This window comes from Anas acuta, chromosome 18, assembly GCF_963932015.1.
Source record: "Anas acuta chromosome 18, bAnaAcu1.1, whole genome shotgun sequence".
NCBI classification, from domain to species: Eukaryota; Metazoa; Chordata; class Aves; order Anseriformes; family Anatidae; genus Anas; species Anas acuta.
Window position 1 is genome coordinate 2716472 of NC_088996.1, and position 17313 is coordinate 2733784.

The window sequence follows — 17313 nt, forward strand, 5'->3', positions numbered from 1 at the left end:
CGCGATTTCTCTTCTGAGAATTGCCGCGAGCCGCCCGCCTCCCGCAGCGACTCCTTCCTGACCTCAGCAGCCACCGTTTCCCCTCCGCCACTTTTTAGAGGGGGTGACTGTCAAATCGGAAAAAAAAAAAAAAAAAAAAAAAAAAGAAAGAAAGAAGAAAAGGAGAAATAGTGCGTGCCCGAGCTGCCTTCGCCCACGGTGCGAGGGGCGAGCATCCCAGTGAGCAGCTCCTGATGCCGTCAGAAGTGACGCACTTGGAGGGGTGAAAAGCAGAAATCTCTATTTCTTCCCTCCCTCAGACCCACTCCTGTCCTTTCCACCAGATTAAGCTGATTTTCTGCAATGGACAGCCGTAAGGGATGGAAAAATTCCAGCAGCAGCTGGAGGACGTGGGTGGGTTCGAGGTGCACAGAGCACATCCCCACAGGCACAGCATCTCCCCAGGGAAGGAGGCAGGGGTCTGATAGAGCTCCCCAGGCTGCACCAGGGCACAGTTTGCAGCCCCCATTGCCTGGCAGCTGCTTAGAGCCACACAAGCAGGGCACCGTGGCACCTCCCCGGGCAGGATCCACGCGTGGTGCTTCCACCCAGACAGGGCAGAGGATGGGAAGGCAGAGATCCGAGCCCAACAGCCCACCACAAGGCTGCTGAAAGCAATTCAGTGGCTGAAATTTGCAAGGTTGCTACTCGGTTGCTAACCTGGAGCATCCCCACCCCAGACTGCATTCCCCATGCAGACATTTGGATGACTGCAATCAAGCGTCTTAAGCATCCTTTTATTCGAGCTGAGCAGACCAAACTCCCTAAGCCCACAAACATATCACTGAACATTTCTCTGGCTCTCCAGCACACCAGTGACCTTCATCCTTCCTCCAACCTTCCTCACCAGCATCCTTCCTCCTTCCCGGCTCCATGCAGCCCCACAACAGAGACACAACAGCATCCTCCTATCCCCAGGACCTCTGGGGCACTGGGCTGCCCTACGGCCTCCCCAGCACCTCCCCAGCTCCTCCCCAGCTCCTGCAGCCCTTCTCACCCCACTGATCCCCTAGGGCAGCCAGCCCCAGCACTCTCCTCCACCAAAACCACTCTGTTTCATTGCTCTCTACTGAACAAGAAAACATTTTTCTTCCTTTAGCATGCTTGGATTTTACTATCTTCTCAAGCAATGTGGAAGAAAGCAACCAGACCTCCCAAAGCAGATCTCCATGAGGAAAAGCACATCACCTTTCCTAGCTCTTTTCTATTTGTTCCTCTCACGATGGCTGCAGTTCAGGAAAGATGGTAAATTTAGACCCCAGAGCCCACTGTGGCCCCTGGGATATAAACCTGTGATGGCCAAGGCACTCTCACTTCTCCCCTTCACTGACTTCACAAACCTCCGCAATTCAGTCACTCATGCAGGGGAAAAATGCCACATCGGAAGTGATTACTCACCCGCTCCAGAGCAACCTTCTATAAAGTTATCGTATAAAAACAAAGCCTCAAATAATTGAAAAATGAACAAAATTCCAGCTGGGTTCCAGCCCAAAGAGCTGCAATCTAGAGTGCATTATTTTGGTGCATGGAAATGGGGAAAAGGAGGGGAAAGCAAAATACACTGGGAAACAGAAGTGATATAAGAAGTTGAAAATGAGAAAGGAGAAGGCTTCTGCACGGCTAAGAACAAGATGGAGAGATTCACCAACCATACGAGGAACAGAGCCCTGCCATAAATAGCAGCCTGCGTCTGACACAGGACCACAGTAATAAAACTGTAATGCTTGTAAAACAGCAAAGACATGAACATAAAAACATTTCCACTCTGTTTTTGAAAAGAAATGGGATATGCTATTAAGGGGTGTGGTGATATCTGTGCATTATGCTCTGCTTTCCCTAAATCGCATGTTATTGCGATAACAAAATGCTTCCTATTCCGATTGCAAGGGGGTAGGATGTGAAGCAGCAGCTCTTCAAAGCAAAGGCTTCAAAAGCCAGCCCACACGGAAGAGCACTGAAAGCATCAGCCACGAAACGCTGCCCTGGGGGCTGCCCAGCAAAAGTGCCCGGGCTGGGACACAGCAGAGCTGGAAGCATTGAATCCGATGACTGCAGGAACTGGGCTCACCGGTCACACTCAAGATTTTTGACACAAGCACAAGCACGGCTGATGAAAGGGAACTTTCTGGTGTGAAAAGCGCCTGAGATTCACCCAAGAATTCCAGATCACCCCACTAAACTCCACGAAACCCACACAAAAGGAGAATCAGTGTGCAGAAAGGTGGGGGAAAGCACTAGCGATGAGGAGCCCCCGGGCAGCACGGCTGCGTCCAGCAGAGCCCACGGCCACCACCTCAGCCTCATCTCTGCTGATGAGCTGGAAACATTACAAAGTCATTTTTTCGAGGCTACCTAAAGCAATGCCAAGGGGCTGGGATTACTGAAAGGCAGAGCTTGTGAGTGACACAGAGGCTGATTAATTATAATTGCAGGAAGAGGTGAGTTTTGCGCAGCACAATGAGCCACTTGGCCAGAGGGACCCCTTCGGACACATGCTAGTGGTGCCAAAGGCACGGTCACTCTTCCAGGAGCCAGGACTGTAGGACATGCTTTGGGGACTGAATCCCAGAATGTGGGGACCAGAAGGACCCAGGAAGGCTGGTGATAACTGCATGAACCATGCCCTGGGGCATCGTTACAGCACGGGGAGCTGGCATTGCTCTGGGGTGTGAGGAAACAGGCACGGCCAGAGGCATCGCTCCGGGATTCAGCAGCAAACAGGAGATGGTTGTCACCTCTTTCTTGACTGTCAGTGGAAAAGCAGAGGGGGAGAACTCCAGACAAGAAGAACTACACAGAAAAAAATAAATTTGGATTTGACAGCCCCTCAGGTTCATTTCTTTCAGCCACAAAAGGATAAAGGAGTGATTTAACTGAAGCCTAAAAGCGCGCGAATGAGAAGTCAAAATGTCAGGTGTAGGAATGACTTCTGCTCGTTACTGCTCCGCCCTCACCACTGCCAACTCTAAGCCTTCCACAGCCCTTCCACAGCTCATGTCTTTATGGCCACCGCAGTATCTAAGCCAGATTCAAACAAAGCTGATAACAATATCTTGACACTTGCTTCTGACAATGCAGCAGAGATACACCCAGGGGTTGTGAGGTCTTTATACATCAAAGCAAGGCACGTCTGGCTGATTACACAAAGGACTCTTTCTTCATGGTGAGCGAAGACAACTCCTCTTTCCAGCTCACACATGGACAGCTGGCAAGACACATGACTCCTCTGCTCAGTCTTTATCTACGTAAGACCTAACACGACTTGCTCGGTGTCTCGGTATATCCTCTGCAGTAAGAGGCTCAGGAAATGGAATGGGTTGGATCCCACCTCTAACTTTGTAGGCTGGAGGGGAGAAAAGTCCTCCAAGCCTCCAGCAGCACCTGCAGGTCTCTTCTACCAAGGTAGCTTGGCAATTAAAGGGCAAATCAGGCACAGACAGAAAAGTCTGACCCCAGCAAGGCTGTCGGGGGTCAGGCTCATGGCCAACATGTCACCTACCAGCCCATCTGCTGGAGACAGCATCTCTGCTAAGCCCGTGTAGACATCTTTCCAGCGCGTGGTAGATCCTGTCCTCTGTGCACGTGGTGTGCTGCATTTTAATTCATCTCCTAGGGAAAGAGAAGGAAGAAAGTTAGCATACCAGGCCCTTAGCTAAGTGCGAAGAAGACAGCACTGTCACACTGCTGTAGCACAGACAAGACGGTCCTGGTAAAACATCTCTGTTACTGCCTCCTGTCACCTCTTCTAACCCCACAGTTCCCTTTGCTAGCTGTCACCTTATTTTCTCTCCCAGTCCCTCTCAGCCTTGGCAAAAAAAAGTGGGTGCACACATCCATGGCCCGATCACAAGAGGCTGTAGGACCACGGCACCCATCCAGACCCAGTGCAGGCAATATCTGCTGTCTCACAGCTTCCGTCTGCGGGACAGATCAAGTCTCACTTACGTGGCTGTGGCAAGGAGGTGATCTTGGGTTAGCCTCCATCAAAGATAACACCGCAAGAGTTTACAGCTGCAGCACCTTGCAATGGGCTTGGGTGGAAAAAGTGATGGCAGACCCCGAGCTTCCCCTGCCTGCATCACGCACAGAGCACCCTTGGTGGCTCTGGTGGCCACAGGTGGCAGCCACAAAGGCACCCCCAGGTGCCAGCCTCGTACCTGCCAGAAGAGCCAGGAAAGTCCCCAGCACTGTGACATTGCTGCTGCTCAGCCAACATCAAGAAAATGTCCCCATGGCCGTGGGGCAATGCAGGAAAACACCGAGGGCACCTCAGCCTCAGCATCCGAGGACATTGTGAAAGCACAGATTGCGTGCCCAGCTGCGCCCCTTTCACAACACGGCACTGTCCCACCTCCCCTCCATGGCTCAGGGTGCCAGCCCAAACCTCAGCCTGGAGAGGCTGTGTTGGGGGCAAGATTTTATCCATTCCACCCAGTTCAAATGCATCTGTCTGGGACACCAGGAAAAGAAGGGCCCCTTGCCCAGAACATGTACTTCCTAGCTGTGCCCAAACCACAAGCAAATTGGTGCCCAGGAGAGAGTCCCTTGCCACCTGAAGTGCCATCCCCAGCAACCTCGGAGACCCCAGGACAGGCACCTCCCCTCCCCCAGTGCACAGAGACGGGCTCATCCCACAGACACTTTGCCTCTCGGTTAGAGGCAACAGAAGTGCATGAAAATAACCCAGGAAGAAGAAATAAAACCTACCGATAATATAAAAAACACTTTCCAAGGAAACCTTTACTTTCATCCTGACCAGCACATTCCTTTACTTCTGCCACATGCTCGTGCATTTCCCAAACCTACCCCAAGACACCTCGTTTTCTGCTTATTTAGCCAATGCACGATGCCCAGCAGCCAGCAGCGGCCGTGCCCATCACAGCTCCCAGCTCCTCCCTGGCAGGAACGACTGTCACTGAGACCCCAGCAGAGGCTCCACCCGGTCCCCAGCTGGTCCCCTGCTGGAGGAAGCACCTCCACAGCCACCTCCGCCCATTCCCAGTTCCCAGCAATTCCCCCAAAAGGGCTCTGTAAAGCCATGCCCAGCTGCTGGGGCTCCCAAAGAGCCAAGGCAGGCCCAGCCCCACCACTCATCCCTTCCTACACCAGAGAGAAGCCACCAACAGCTCCAAACAGGTAAAAGCAAACCCCCGAGGAACCTCTGACCTGCAAGCTCTCTCCTTTGCCCCGAAGAGGCCCATGGGCTCCTGCCTTGCCTGCTGCTGCCACAGCCTGTTATTATGGTCTTCAAAAGTTTTGTACATCCACAGCGTCAGGACGAGGAGCGCCTGGGAGATGCTCTGCCCCTGTGCCGAGGACTGAATGAGTGGCGAATCTGCACATCAGCATCTTAGTCATGACTTGTGGCAAGAGGAAAGCAGTGACTAAGAGCACAGCAATGACTCATAAGCACCCTTTACAACACCCAGCTCACAAAAATACACCTCCCTGCACGTCAGCTTGCTTTAGAGCACAGCTCGGTCCTCGGAGGGGAGCGCGCTCCTCGACGTGCACTAGGAGCGAGCCCTGCACCAGCCCAGCCGCCCCTTCAGGGTGTTTCTGGTATCCCTGCACAGAGCAGGCAGGGAATTTAAGGACAAAATACGGCAAAGATATCATCACAACTCTCACACCAGAGAACACACAGAGCCTTTGTTTTCTTTTCCTTGCTGTGCTGTGGACCACACATGGATTAAAACCTCCTCTCCCCAGGCGGTGCTTATGGAAGCATCTTTCATGGGAGAGGATTCTGCGCCCACCACAACCAAGCAGGAACTTCTCAACCTCTGCTGTTTATTCCCCAAACTCTCCCTTCCTTTCCGCCCACACTGAGCAAAATGACAAGGCAGGGGACAGTTCTGGACGTAATCAGACTTTCCACAGACCTCTGTCAAAAAACTTACAAGCACTAGGTAAAAACATCAGCTGAGGTCAACGCTTTTCGATCAATGTTTTGTGAGGGTGTTTAAGTGATGACCAACTTTGGGGGAAAAAAAAAAATAAACAACTGTCCCCTCTCCATCTCCCTCCATCCGGACTCTCAGCAGCAGAGCTGTTAAATCTTTGCATCTTTGTCAAAACCACAGGCTGGCCAGCTGATGTGAGGGACTCGATGACTCGATGCAGGTGGAGGGGACAGGACCGTGGCTGGCTGCATATTTCCAGGCAGAGCAGCACGTTGCTAAGGATGTGGGTTCCCTTGCCTTCTTACCAGGTGCCAAGCACACTCAAGAGAGAGCCTAAGAACCACCCAGGGAAGAGAGAAGAGGTCTGGGGACAAATTGAAGCCAAAAAGCAGATGATGAGAAGCTTTCTGACATTGGACTGTCACAAGCCCACTGACAGCAGCTCTGCAGATGGCATAACACGGTCCCCACGTGAAGCACCCAGAGGTGCTGCTCTGAGGAGCAGGGATGGAGGGGACACCACTGCAGCTGCGAGGAACAGCCCCAGGCAAATACTGAGCATTGCCCTCAGACATTAAGCCCTGCTCCTGCACGTGGAAAAGCAAGGTCAGGTTGCTGTTCCCACTCTGTGCAGCCTTGGCAGGACCTGGGCAAAGCAGGCAGAAGGGCTTTGTCCCACCGCACATTGCTCGTGTTGGACACTGCCCTACAAGATCAGCTGTGGGGCTTCAAGCCCTGGATGTCCCCCAAGATGAGATTTCTTTCCTTTCTCCCATAAATTTACACCTTAAAAGCAGCCTCCAAGCACTGTACAAGCCATATAGGCCCCATTTAAGAGGCAGAGAAGCCAATGTTTGGAAAAGCTAAGCAGTTTTTCCACTGTTCCTCTGTGATTTGTGGCACAGATATCAGAGAAGACAAATCTTCAGCCCTCCAGGCATGTTCCTGATCCTCCGCAGCATCCTCCTGCCGCAAAAGCACAGTCAGGAAGAGCTGGACATCTTCAAAGAAGATATCCAGACCTCATCTGGACTGAGTCCCCTGCCTCACATCACTACTGTCCATACACGTGGCTGGTTAGCCGAGACAAAGCCCTGCCACGGCACCTCCCAGCAAGCACCTTCCTCGCCATCACTGCCACGCAGGAATGACAGCGTCAGCAGGGAGCATCCGTGGGCTGCCCCGACGGAGCTGGCAGCAGGAACTGACAGAGACCGAGAGCGGAACCAGCAACCACAGCGGCGTGGATCCAGCGCAGGAGGTGACCTCTGCAGGATGAGGCAGGCGGAGAGCAAGGCTCACTCCAGTCAGCCTCACATCCTGCTGGTAACATCACCCGTGTCCAGCCACAGCCGTGACAACATTTAAGCCCTCTGGCTTCCGGCAGAACATGGGATTCTTGAAACCAATTTGCTTCAAGGTTTTATCTTGTTGACCATTTGCCCAAAACAATTTTAGCAATGCCACAGGCACAGGGCAAAGTATCTCGGGGAATTTGTGAAATTGATGCAGCACATTGTACGGGTGTGAGATCTTTGGAAGGTTTCCAGCTGAGATATTTTCTTCTATTTGTCACAGTTATAAAGGTGGGCAGATAAATTACATTGTTCCTGTCAACCAACATTGAACGGGTAAACATTTATCTCTTGCCATAAAGAGGGAAATTTGCTGATCATTGTGTTTTAATTTTCAGTTGTCCTGCTTTGAGGCAGGAAGTGTGCCAAAATCCTGAAATTTTCAAAGCATATGAAAAATCAGTCAATCTAAGTATTTTCCTGGTCACTCTGCTCACCTTCACTGCTCTCAGACCTTTCCCTTTCTCAGCTTCCCTCTTGCTCAGTGTCAGAGCAAACGAAAGCCCCTCAGCCCCCTCACACCCAGGATGATGCTGCCCCAGGTGCACAGAGCCTCTCTGCATGCAGCAGGCAAATCGAGATGACCACCAAGGCCACCAGCCTTAGTCCACATGGTGTGGACAGGGCAGGTGAGAACATCAACTGGGAGTCACACATCTGCTGTTCTGTTCTGTGTTAAGTCCGCATGAGTCCTAAATCCAGCGTCCAAAGAACTTCTCTGATCTCCTCCTGTCATGGTCGAGCCACCATTAGGACACCACCATTAGATGGGACCAGAGGGAAAAAGCTCAAAGATCAAGTCTCGTGTTGGTGCTCCCAAGCCGAGCAGTGAAGGAAATGAGACCATCCCTCTGGGGACACCATCCACTGCCACCCCACCAGCAGGGCAGACCCCTGCCCAGCTCCAGCGCGATGCCCTGGGGAGGCACCACCCCAGCCAGCATCCTGCTGGCCCTAATCCACCTCCCGAAGAGAGGAAACACAGGCAACCAGGAAATAAGTTGAGATTTCCCCTTCCATGACAGCAAATCCCAGCAGCATCTCCTCAAGACGCCTATGGACAGGAAAGGACCTGGCTGAGAATCCTTTACCTTCCTGGAGGGAAACCTGCAGCAGGGAAGCACGGCCCCGCTCTGCCTGCACCAGAGAAAGCCCCCGGGTACCTTCACGGCAGGAGAACGCCCTTTCCTGCCCCGATTGTTTTGAGGCCGTTGGCCGAGCATCCCGGGCAGGAAACGGGAGAGGAAAAACAAGCCCCTTCACCCACGGGACCAGCCTGTAAACACGCTGCCCAGGTCCGCTGGCAATGGCAGCGGGTGGGAGGACAGACACGGTTTGTTTTGTGGAGATGCTAACCCATTTGTTAGCATCTTGGCTCGCTGCTGCAGTAGGGCTTAGGGCACCAGGGACAAAAGGGCAATAATTCTGATGAGGATAAAGGAAAAAAGGAGCTTGGGCTGATGCTGCAATAGAAGGAAAACCACTTAACTGGGAATTAAAGCAGTTGTTTTCGAACCAGAGCTGTTTCTCAGGTCAAGGTCCTCATGCAAACACATCAGCAGGGACTTCAGGCAAGGTCGTCACCTCCCTCAAGCAACATGTCAACTTCCCACCTCCTCCACGGCTCAACCAAAGCAGGCAGCGGGGAGCAGAACGGCACAGGACCCCCGGGAGATGCATCCCCAAAGCAGTGGAGGAGCCACCGCTGTGCCGCGCAGTGGAACAAGAGCACGCATGGCACCTGCTCCTCCAGCGAAAGTGTTTGGTTTTCTTAGATTACATTGAAATCTTGGTTTTAACTATCCTTAGCTTGCAAGATTTTATTGCCTCCTCTACGCCTGTACAGCAGCCAAAGATAGAAACTCAGAGCCGAGAACGGGAGCAGCTGGAGGAAGTCTTTGTAGAAAATAAGGCAAAGAGGTGAGGAACCTGCAATATTTAAGATTCAAGCTTCAACCATCATCTGTTTACTGCTGAAGTGAGTGCTGTGCATCAAAGAGCAGGGAGATGAAGGTGATAAGGTGCTCGTTCAAACCACACAAAGGCAGCGTATCAAAAGATCCAGGAGGCAACTGGTTTGACAAACATCCTTTCAGGGTGCTCGCAAAGGAGAGCATACCGCACAAACAACCCGGCACCGCATTATTTCTTTACAGGCCCACGGGTTCCTGTCCTGCTGAGCGAGGACGAACGCTGCTCTTACCCCAAGGAGTGAGAGCACCCCGAGACATGACAGGGACCATGACTGACCTTCACTATGTGGACTGCAAAACCCCACCTCCAGGGAGCCTCCACTCCTTAAATCAAGAGATGCAGGCAGCAGAGAAGTGAAATAAGGGCAGTGGGGCCCTGGTGCAGGCTGCCCCAGGAGCTGTGGGTGCCCCATCCCTGGCAGTGCCCAAGGCCAGGCTGGATGGGGCTGGGGACAGCCTGGGCTGGGGGCAGGGGCTGGAACCAGGGGGGCTTTAAGGTCCCTTCCAACCCAAAGCACCCTGTGACTCTATGCAATGGAGAAGCTATTCATAAAACTTGCTGTCAAAACCCAGCGCGAGCCCTTCCTGAACCCTGGCATTGAAGAACCAACCCAAACCAACCACTGATGAAGCCACAGAGGGCAAACGCAAGAGAGATCTGCTTGGGTGTCAGTGCCCACATCTCTGCCCATCATCTCACCCGTGAACCTCCCCACCCACCCACACCACATCAGCTTGCTAAGAGCACCACCTCTCTAGCTGCCAAGTAAAGGTGCAGGCTAGAGAATGAAGTACACTACTGAAAAAATTCTCTTAGCTTTGATTTATTGAGAAGTCAGCGATAGCATCAACCCAGTCCTGCACCCTAAAGGACTGTCCCCTCTCTCCTTATCCATGGAGCAAGGGCACACCACAAACATGAAACACACCAAGGCCCCATGACGCTGTCTGCTGCACTTGCACATAGCAAAAGACCATCATGCAATCATAAAGCAACAGGGAAGACAATGTTCTGCTATCCCCCCACCCTTTTCTTGGGGTGAGGAGGGAGCAATGGAAGAAGACACCAGAAATTAAGGATCTTCTCCAAGGACAGGAAGGAGAATCTGAAGCAAAAACCTGTAATTTAATGCTGTCTGCACAAGCCCAGCTCTGTCAGCTTTCTCCATCTGGTTTGACAGGGAGCACAGGAGAGGGGTACGGGCACGTGGCCAGCTCATGCATACCCTGCTCCAAAGTGGGACACAAAAACCTTATCAATGGGTGAGCAAGGCACATCCAGAGCAGGATTTAGGGGTAAATGACTCAGGCTGTCAGGAAGAGGCACGGGACAGGATCACCCAGTACGGGGCTGGGAAGCAGGCCGAGGGGGGACCCAACGCAACTGGGGCTGGGGCTGGGGAAGACTTGCCTTCAGGGCACCAGTGAGCAAAAAGAGCAGAGCAGCTCCAAGGATCAAGGCAGACTCAGGGGTCTGGTGGCGAGGATGCGTGCAGGGAGCAACGTGCCAAGGAGAGAAATTCGAACAGAGTTCTGACTGCATGCAGGTGGCAGAGGCATCAAGACTAGGGTGGTTTTTCACAGGAGCAAAATCACCAATAGGTGAATTGGATATTGGGTTTATTGGATATTAATTTAATTGGATATTGGAAGGATGGGAGATCCCAGCAGCATCTGAGGCAATCTGTGCCTTGATCTGCTCTGGAAGAAGATTTTCACAGCAGTTTGCCCCTGCTCTGGGATAGTTGGAGCAGCACATCTAGAGTCTGAATGCAACAGATGAGCAACAAGACGTTATACGAACTGGTGACTTTAAAATTGTTGTGGGATTTCCACGTAACGCAGGATTCTGAGAAAACCATGGTATTTGGAAGTGAAACGGGAAAGAGGATTTTGGTGTTTTCATCTTAAAGCAGAAGATAAAACTTGTGGTACCAGAAAATCTGCTTCTAGAATGAAAACAGCATCTGTCAGGAAGGATCGCCATGCTGAGGGACACTTCACAACAGGAATGGAGCAGATGAAGCAGCAAGGAATGCTTTGCAGCAGTAAGAAATTAAGATTTGAGTTATTAGCAGCCTAGCAGCCTGTTCAGCATACAGCAGCATGGACACCTTGGGACTTGAGTACTCCTCAAACACAAGGGTAACGTTGTCTTGCTGAACTGCAGGGGCTCGTTTACACCAGCACTCGTGAGAACTGGAAAGCTTACTAAGACGTAGAGCTCACTCCTTGTTCTCACCATGCCTGAGAACTGGGCTGAATGAGAGACTCCCACCACAGAGCAGGGAAAGCACCTAACGTGCAAAAGCGGTTTCGGCGTCCTTTTAATATCAAAGAGCACCTCCAGAAGGTAACACAAAGGGGACGAAGCAGCACCCAGGCCTCAGGTCCACGCAGACGTGGGCAGCCCTGCAGCAGGCACCAGGGGTCCTGCAGGGCTGGGGGCCAGGGCAGCGCCTTGCAGCAGCGTGGGAAGGGGGGGGCTCAGCCCAGCACGAGAAAATGAAATGTGAGATGTGATTCATCTTGGCAAAGTGCAGACAGCTCAGTTCAGACACCTCTGTGAGCTGTTTACCTGGCTGCCCAGGGGCTGTTCGGCCCAGCCAAGGGGCATCAGAGGTGTTCCCTTGGTCCCACAGCTCCTCTCCACCGGGTGCTCCAAGGCATCGCCCCTAGCAGCTAGGCAGAGCTGTGCTGGATGAGCCCAGCCATGGACTCAGACCACGGATGGCTTCTTTGCAGAAAGAAGCCCAAATTAATTCACTGTACACATCTGCAAAAGAAAACGGCTCCATGGGAAGGCTCGGTGGTGCTCATCTGACCGTCTGCAGCCAGGGCACAGGGAGCTTCCCCAAGCAGCAGACCATGAGATGCTCCAGAGCCAAGCACCACTCCGCAGCTGCACGTCGGCCACTTCTGCAGCCGCTCCTCCTGCCAGGCTGCTGACCTGGCCCACGGACACAGCACACCAGTGCACAGCAAAAGGAAACAGCTCTGGTCAGAGGGGAAAGGTCCCCAGCTTAGAAAGGAGATGAGAAACACCAGTGAAACCAAGAGATGGAGCACTGTCCCCAATGGTGGTGAGAGAAAAACATTCAGGAGAGAGAGAGAGAAACAGGAAAATTGCCTCTTCCCTGTAATAAGTAGCCCGCAGTCATCAATTTTGCATCTAGTATTTTGTCTGCAACAGCAAACCCACCAGGAAAAGCATCGGGGACATCATACAGCAGCTAAAACTTGAAGATACAGAGCACCACGTGCCAAGAGCTGGGCAGGGGAACCAAGGGCAGGGAAGAATTACAGGTCCAGGCAGGGACTCCCCATAACACAGGGCAGGACCGACAATTAACCGCTCAGTGCAACTTGTCCAGCCCTGCTTTGCTCTCAGGGAAGAGAGACTGACCGCACCAGGGAGGTAAACACAGCAAGAGCAAGACCGAAGGGAGGGGGAGAAAGGGAGGAACATCACAACCACGAACCTCCACACACACGTGTGTGGTGTGTGACGTCGGAGCTGGCGGCGCTCGGCATCACGTAGCCCCGAGCAGCAACTCCAAAAAAAGAAATACACCGCGGGCAGGTCCCCGTGCATAGAAAGCACAGGCGGCGCGGTCGTGGAAAGCAGGTTACCCACGGGTGCAGGTCTGCACGGCCACCGCAGCTCCGCTGCGCACGCCTGGCCTCCTGCAGAGCTGGGGGAGGAGGAGAGGCTGCCTGGGTGGCGGGGGAGAAGTATTTTGAGCCTCCGTTGAAGTAGGGCAACTGGGTTTAGGGCCGTGGATCCTGCAGCACCGGAGCTTTTCGGTGGTTATCACAAGTGGTTTGTTATCCCAGCTCCCTCCGGTACAGCTTTGCGCTGCTCAGCTGCCACTAAGTACACCCGATAGAAGAGAAAGCCAACAGGAAGCTGAGAAATGCTTAAGACATGTCAGCCCTGCACAGATATCTCCATCTGAGCCCTTTGCATTGCTGCAATGGGAATTATTTAACGGGATTTCCCAAATTCCATCCCCAGGATTACCTGTATTAGCAGCCAGAGCTTAAGGCTAAGGCTTATGGGGTGTAGAGGCTGTGAGCTCCAGGAAAATAAAATCCAGAGGTGCAAACATCACCTCCAAACCACCACCACTTTTCATTTCAGACTTGGAGAGGAAGGCTCCACGGAGCAATCAGTCCTGATACCCAACACCTTTGCTGTCTTTTACCCTGGGATCTGCTGTCCCTGAGCTGGCAAAGTCTCAGATGTGTTTTACAGCACCAGGAGCAGGGATCATGTTATAGAAGTGAGCCTGTATGTGCTCTGGGAGTTGGGTACCGACTGCGGGTCACCACGATGGGCGGCCTTAAGACCAGCCCCAGCGATCACAGGGATGCTGCTTAGGGTTGGGTTTAACAAAAACAAATTAAATCACCATGGAAGCAACAACACAGTTGCAAGAAACTTGGCAAAGAGAACAAAGTAATCAGATAAACAGTTTCAAGGTGAGCAAATTCCTCAGTGAACTGGTCTGAATTTCAGCAAAACTCATCTGCTTGAGGGTGCGAAAGGCGAGCAGTGGAGGGGGTCTCAAGGACTCAGAACAAAACCTTTCAACCCATCATTTCGAAACAGCGCTTGCACTCATCTGACTGTGATTCAGAAAGTAAAAATCAAGCCAGAAATGAATGAAACTTCTCATTTCTGACATTTTCCTCCACACACCAGTATTTAGGTTCTCATTGCCATGAACAAGCCCGCACTAAGGCAGCTCTCCCGGGGACCAGCCCCACACCGATTTCCAATGACACCGGGTGGGGGCACTGGCACCCGGCAGGTGCCCGCCACCAAGGACGCTCCTGTGCCAGCTCCCCCTCCCCAGCACCCCAAGACAGCCGCAGCCCAAAGCCCTGACCCCACTCCTGCAGCTCAGGGGCTCACCAACCACCCCCTGTATGGAAACCCTGGTGTCAGCCCCACAACACAGGCAGGAGAAACATCTCCCCCAGGCCAGAGCGTGAACTTGCAGCATCCCACCTGGGCACGCTCAGACGAGGAGAGCCAGGTGCTCCGCTCACACCCTGGAGATTTTTATTTTGTTTTATGAATGGAAAAGACTTTCAATCATTTCCCAGCTGGCTGCCCCTCTGGGAAGGGCTGACCGGGAGCGCCTGGCTCCGCAAGTCCAGCAAAGCCCCGAGCGCCACGGCTGACCTGCCAGATGGCTGAGAGCAGGAAGGAGCTCGGCTCAGCTCAGCGCCAGCGGCACGGGTGGATTGTTTATCTGCTGGTTCCTGTTTTTAGTTTTGTCTCTGTTTTCTTTCTTTGTTCTAAAATTGTGGTGCAATGGCGATACCTGGTCTGAATGACACAGGCTTGCTTTGAAGTACGAACCAATTCATTTTCTTACCTAATAAAAGGACAGAGACCCCAGCCCCAAAGCAAGCCATGAGCACATTGACCCCCACATTTGCTTATAAGCTGAACTGGAGCAGAGATTAACTCCAGAGCTCACTGTGTGAAGGCAGAGCCCTCCCAGACACAGGGCTGTCAGCAGGGACACCTCTCCCGGGATGAATCCCCCAGCTCTGCATACTGGGAGACCAGTCCAAGCGATGATGGGATTAGTCAGCAGCACGTATTCAGGGCTGAAGAGCCGATCTGCAAACTGAGATCCAAATCCTCATTGCAGGTTTCTCCGAGGACATCGCGGAGCTGGCACAGGGCCAGCTGCTGCTGGGTACCCGCACCCGCTTGGCAGAGCTTTCCCCAGTCCCAAGCACGAGGTGGACAGGAACGATGGCTTCACCAGGAGGTGGGCGCTAGCCAAGACTTCTCGCTCATGTACCTGGTGGGCTCACTGCCAGGATCCTTCTCTCACCGAGACAACAGACATCAGTCCAAGAGGTGACCCACGGGCAGCTTGGGGATTTGATGCTCCTTTATTTGGGGTCCTGGCAGGCCAGAAAAACCCATCAGCCCTCAGAGACAACAGGGCTCCTGAAGGACATGGGGTACTGACACAATGGGGACACCTTTGCTTCCCCCTTGCTCCCATCACAGTGCTGATGCCCTTGGGCAGGGCCAGCCACATCCCCTACCCCAGGGGGTCCGAGGAGAGCTTGGAGCCCATTTGGGGCAGCCCGGTATAGGATGAGGCCAACTGCACCCCGCGCAGCAGCACCAATGGGTCACTGTAAGAACGAGCCCTCGCCAGCCCCAAGCCACAAGCACAGATGGGAGCGAGCTGTGCTCCAGCTGCAGTTCATGAGCAGACATCCTGCTGGGCCAGGCTACCAGAAGCTGTATTTTTAGCAAATGAGGACTGAGCCCCCAAAGTGGCCTGTTCGCACTCCTTTCCACGCAGTCCCTGCCTGGCTCCAACAACTCTGACCTTGGCTTCAACCTGCAGGTCCCCCAGTTCCATCCTGCACCCTGAACCAGCTTTCAGCTCCCTCTCAGCCTCACACCTGACCCTTTCCTTTGTCTTTTGCTCCATTCCTACCTCCGTGCCCTTTTGCCACAGCCACCCAATGGAGCAGCTGAAACTGGGACGCTGCTTCAGAGCCATGGGCACTGGTCTGGGCAGAGCCTCCAACAGGACCCTGCACCCAGATTCCCCAGAACCACAACCTTTGGGAATTATTCACCCCCCACCTTCCCTCAGCACTAGATTTGGACATCATTTAACACCCTTATTCTCAAACCACTACTTCAAGGAAAGAAAAACATGCTGCTAGCCACGTGGTGATGGGAACCGAGGCCAATGGGGAAGGCAAAGCGACTTTGCCCAGGTGACACAGGAAGGCGGTGGCAGGACAAGAGCCACACTGGTGTCCTGGCACCAACTTAACCCAGCACATTTCACCCTCTGAAAGCTGCTACAAAACATGGCCGCTGCGTTCATCCTGGGCTTTTCTCAGCTTTTTCACCCTATTTTATCTACGACACTCACTGCTCAGGACACATTAATTGAGGCGGTCACTTGAAGACGGTTTCTTGTTTACAAAAAGTGCCTAGATGGTCTTTTTGGAAAGTAATAATAATATATTGCAATGATGCATATGAATAATGTATTGTTTCAATATATGAAATAATATGAAACAATAACACTGAAAATCAGTACTACCACTAATAATGAAACAGCACAAATTCAGCAAAGCGAGGCCTCTCTGCTCTGCTGGCACAGGCCTCAGAGCCCTGTGGTTTTCCCCCTCAGTGCTCCCTGGCCAGCAGCTACTCCTCCTTCCCTCTTACCTCCAGGGAAACCCTAAGTTGTTTCTTTGCTTTTAACTTCCAAATGTTGTCTCGAAATTAGCAGGTCTCTGGTTTAGACAGTTCTGTCTCACATCTGCTGGCTCCTGGGAGGGATCAAAAGACCCAGCACGCTGATCCAGGTACCTCCCTGGGAAGTCTGTGTCCCCTTGGGAATAGGCTCCACTCCCCACATTTAATTGGGAAAGTGTAAATACCTGCCTAATTAGTTAGCCTGATCGCTCTGCCTTTAGCAGAGATTAGCAGGCAATTTGCCCCAGCAGCGGTGGGTCCCTTGGGCAGGGCAGATAAGCATCTACTTTTCTGGGAGGGCAACTCTCAAGTGGGTTGAGTGCAAATTGCTTTTGGTCACAGCTTTTTTTTTTTTTTTTTTTTTTTTTAACATTTTGCAGCTATTTCTGCCCTCCCCCTCAACTCTTTGCCTCCAGAACTCCTTCTAGCAACTGCACTTCTCTGCTTCTAAATGCTGCCATCGTTTTCACAAGCACAAGCAGCGCTCGGCCCACATCACCCTAGGGCTTTGATTTTTGCATCGACCGAGGCAAAACCCATCCCACTTCGGGCCAAGTTAGCAGACAGCATAAGGAGAGCAGAGCACACGCAGTGTCCATGGCCGGGTTTGCCTACAGCCATCCCTGGTCCCTGCAGCAGCAACGTGGATCCAGCAGCTGAGGGATGCAGCAAAGCCAGCACCACCCTCAAGGCAGCGATGCTGACAGCCCCAGCAGCCTGCTTGTGTCCACTGAAGCTGGCACCCACCATGACTTTCAAAAATTGCCGAGCAT

At 52.7% G+C, this 17313-nt stretch overlaps 1 protein-coding gene across 5 annotated transcripts in view; it reads right to left on the minus strand.

Annotated features, from left to right (window-relative positions):
• Positions 1 to 17313, minus strand: part of PIK3R5 (phosphoinositide-3-kinase regulatory subunit 5) — a 57450-nt gene that overhangs the window by 21919 nt on the left and 18218 nt on the right. For 4 of the 5 annotated variants that reach the window (XM_068654661.1, XM_068654656.1, XM_068654659.1 and 1 more), the window contains one exon: positions 3539 to 3648. In XM_068654661.1, coding sequence (XP_068510762.1) covers positions 3539 to 3635 — 97 coding nt within the window. In that variant the 5' untranslated portion in view covers positions 3636 to 3648. Of the gene's footprint in view, positions 1 to 3538; positions 3649 to 5198; positions 5342 to 17313 lie in introns of those variants that run through there. The other variant, XM_068654660.1, reaches the window with a different exon arrangement.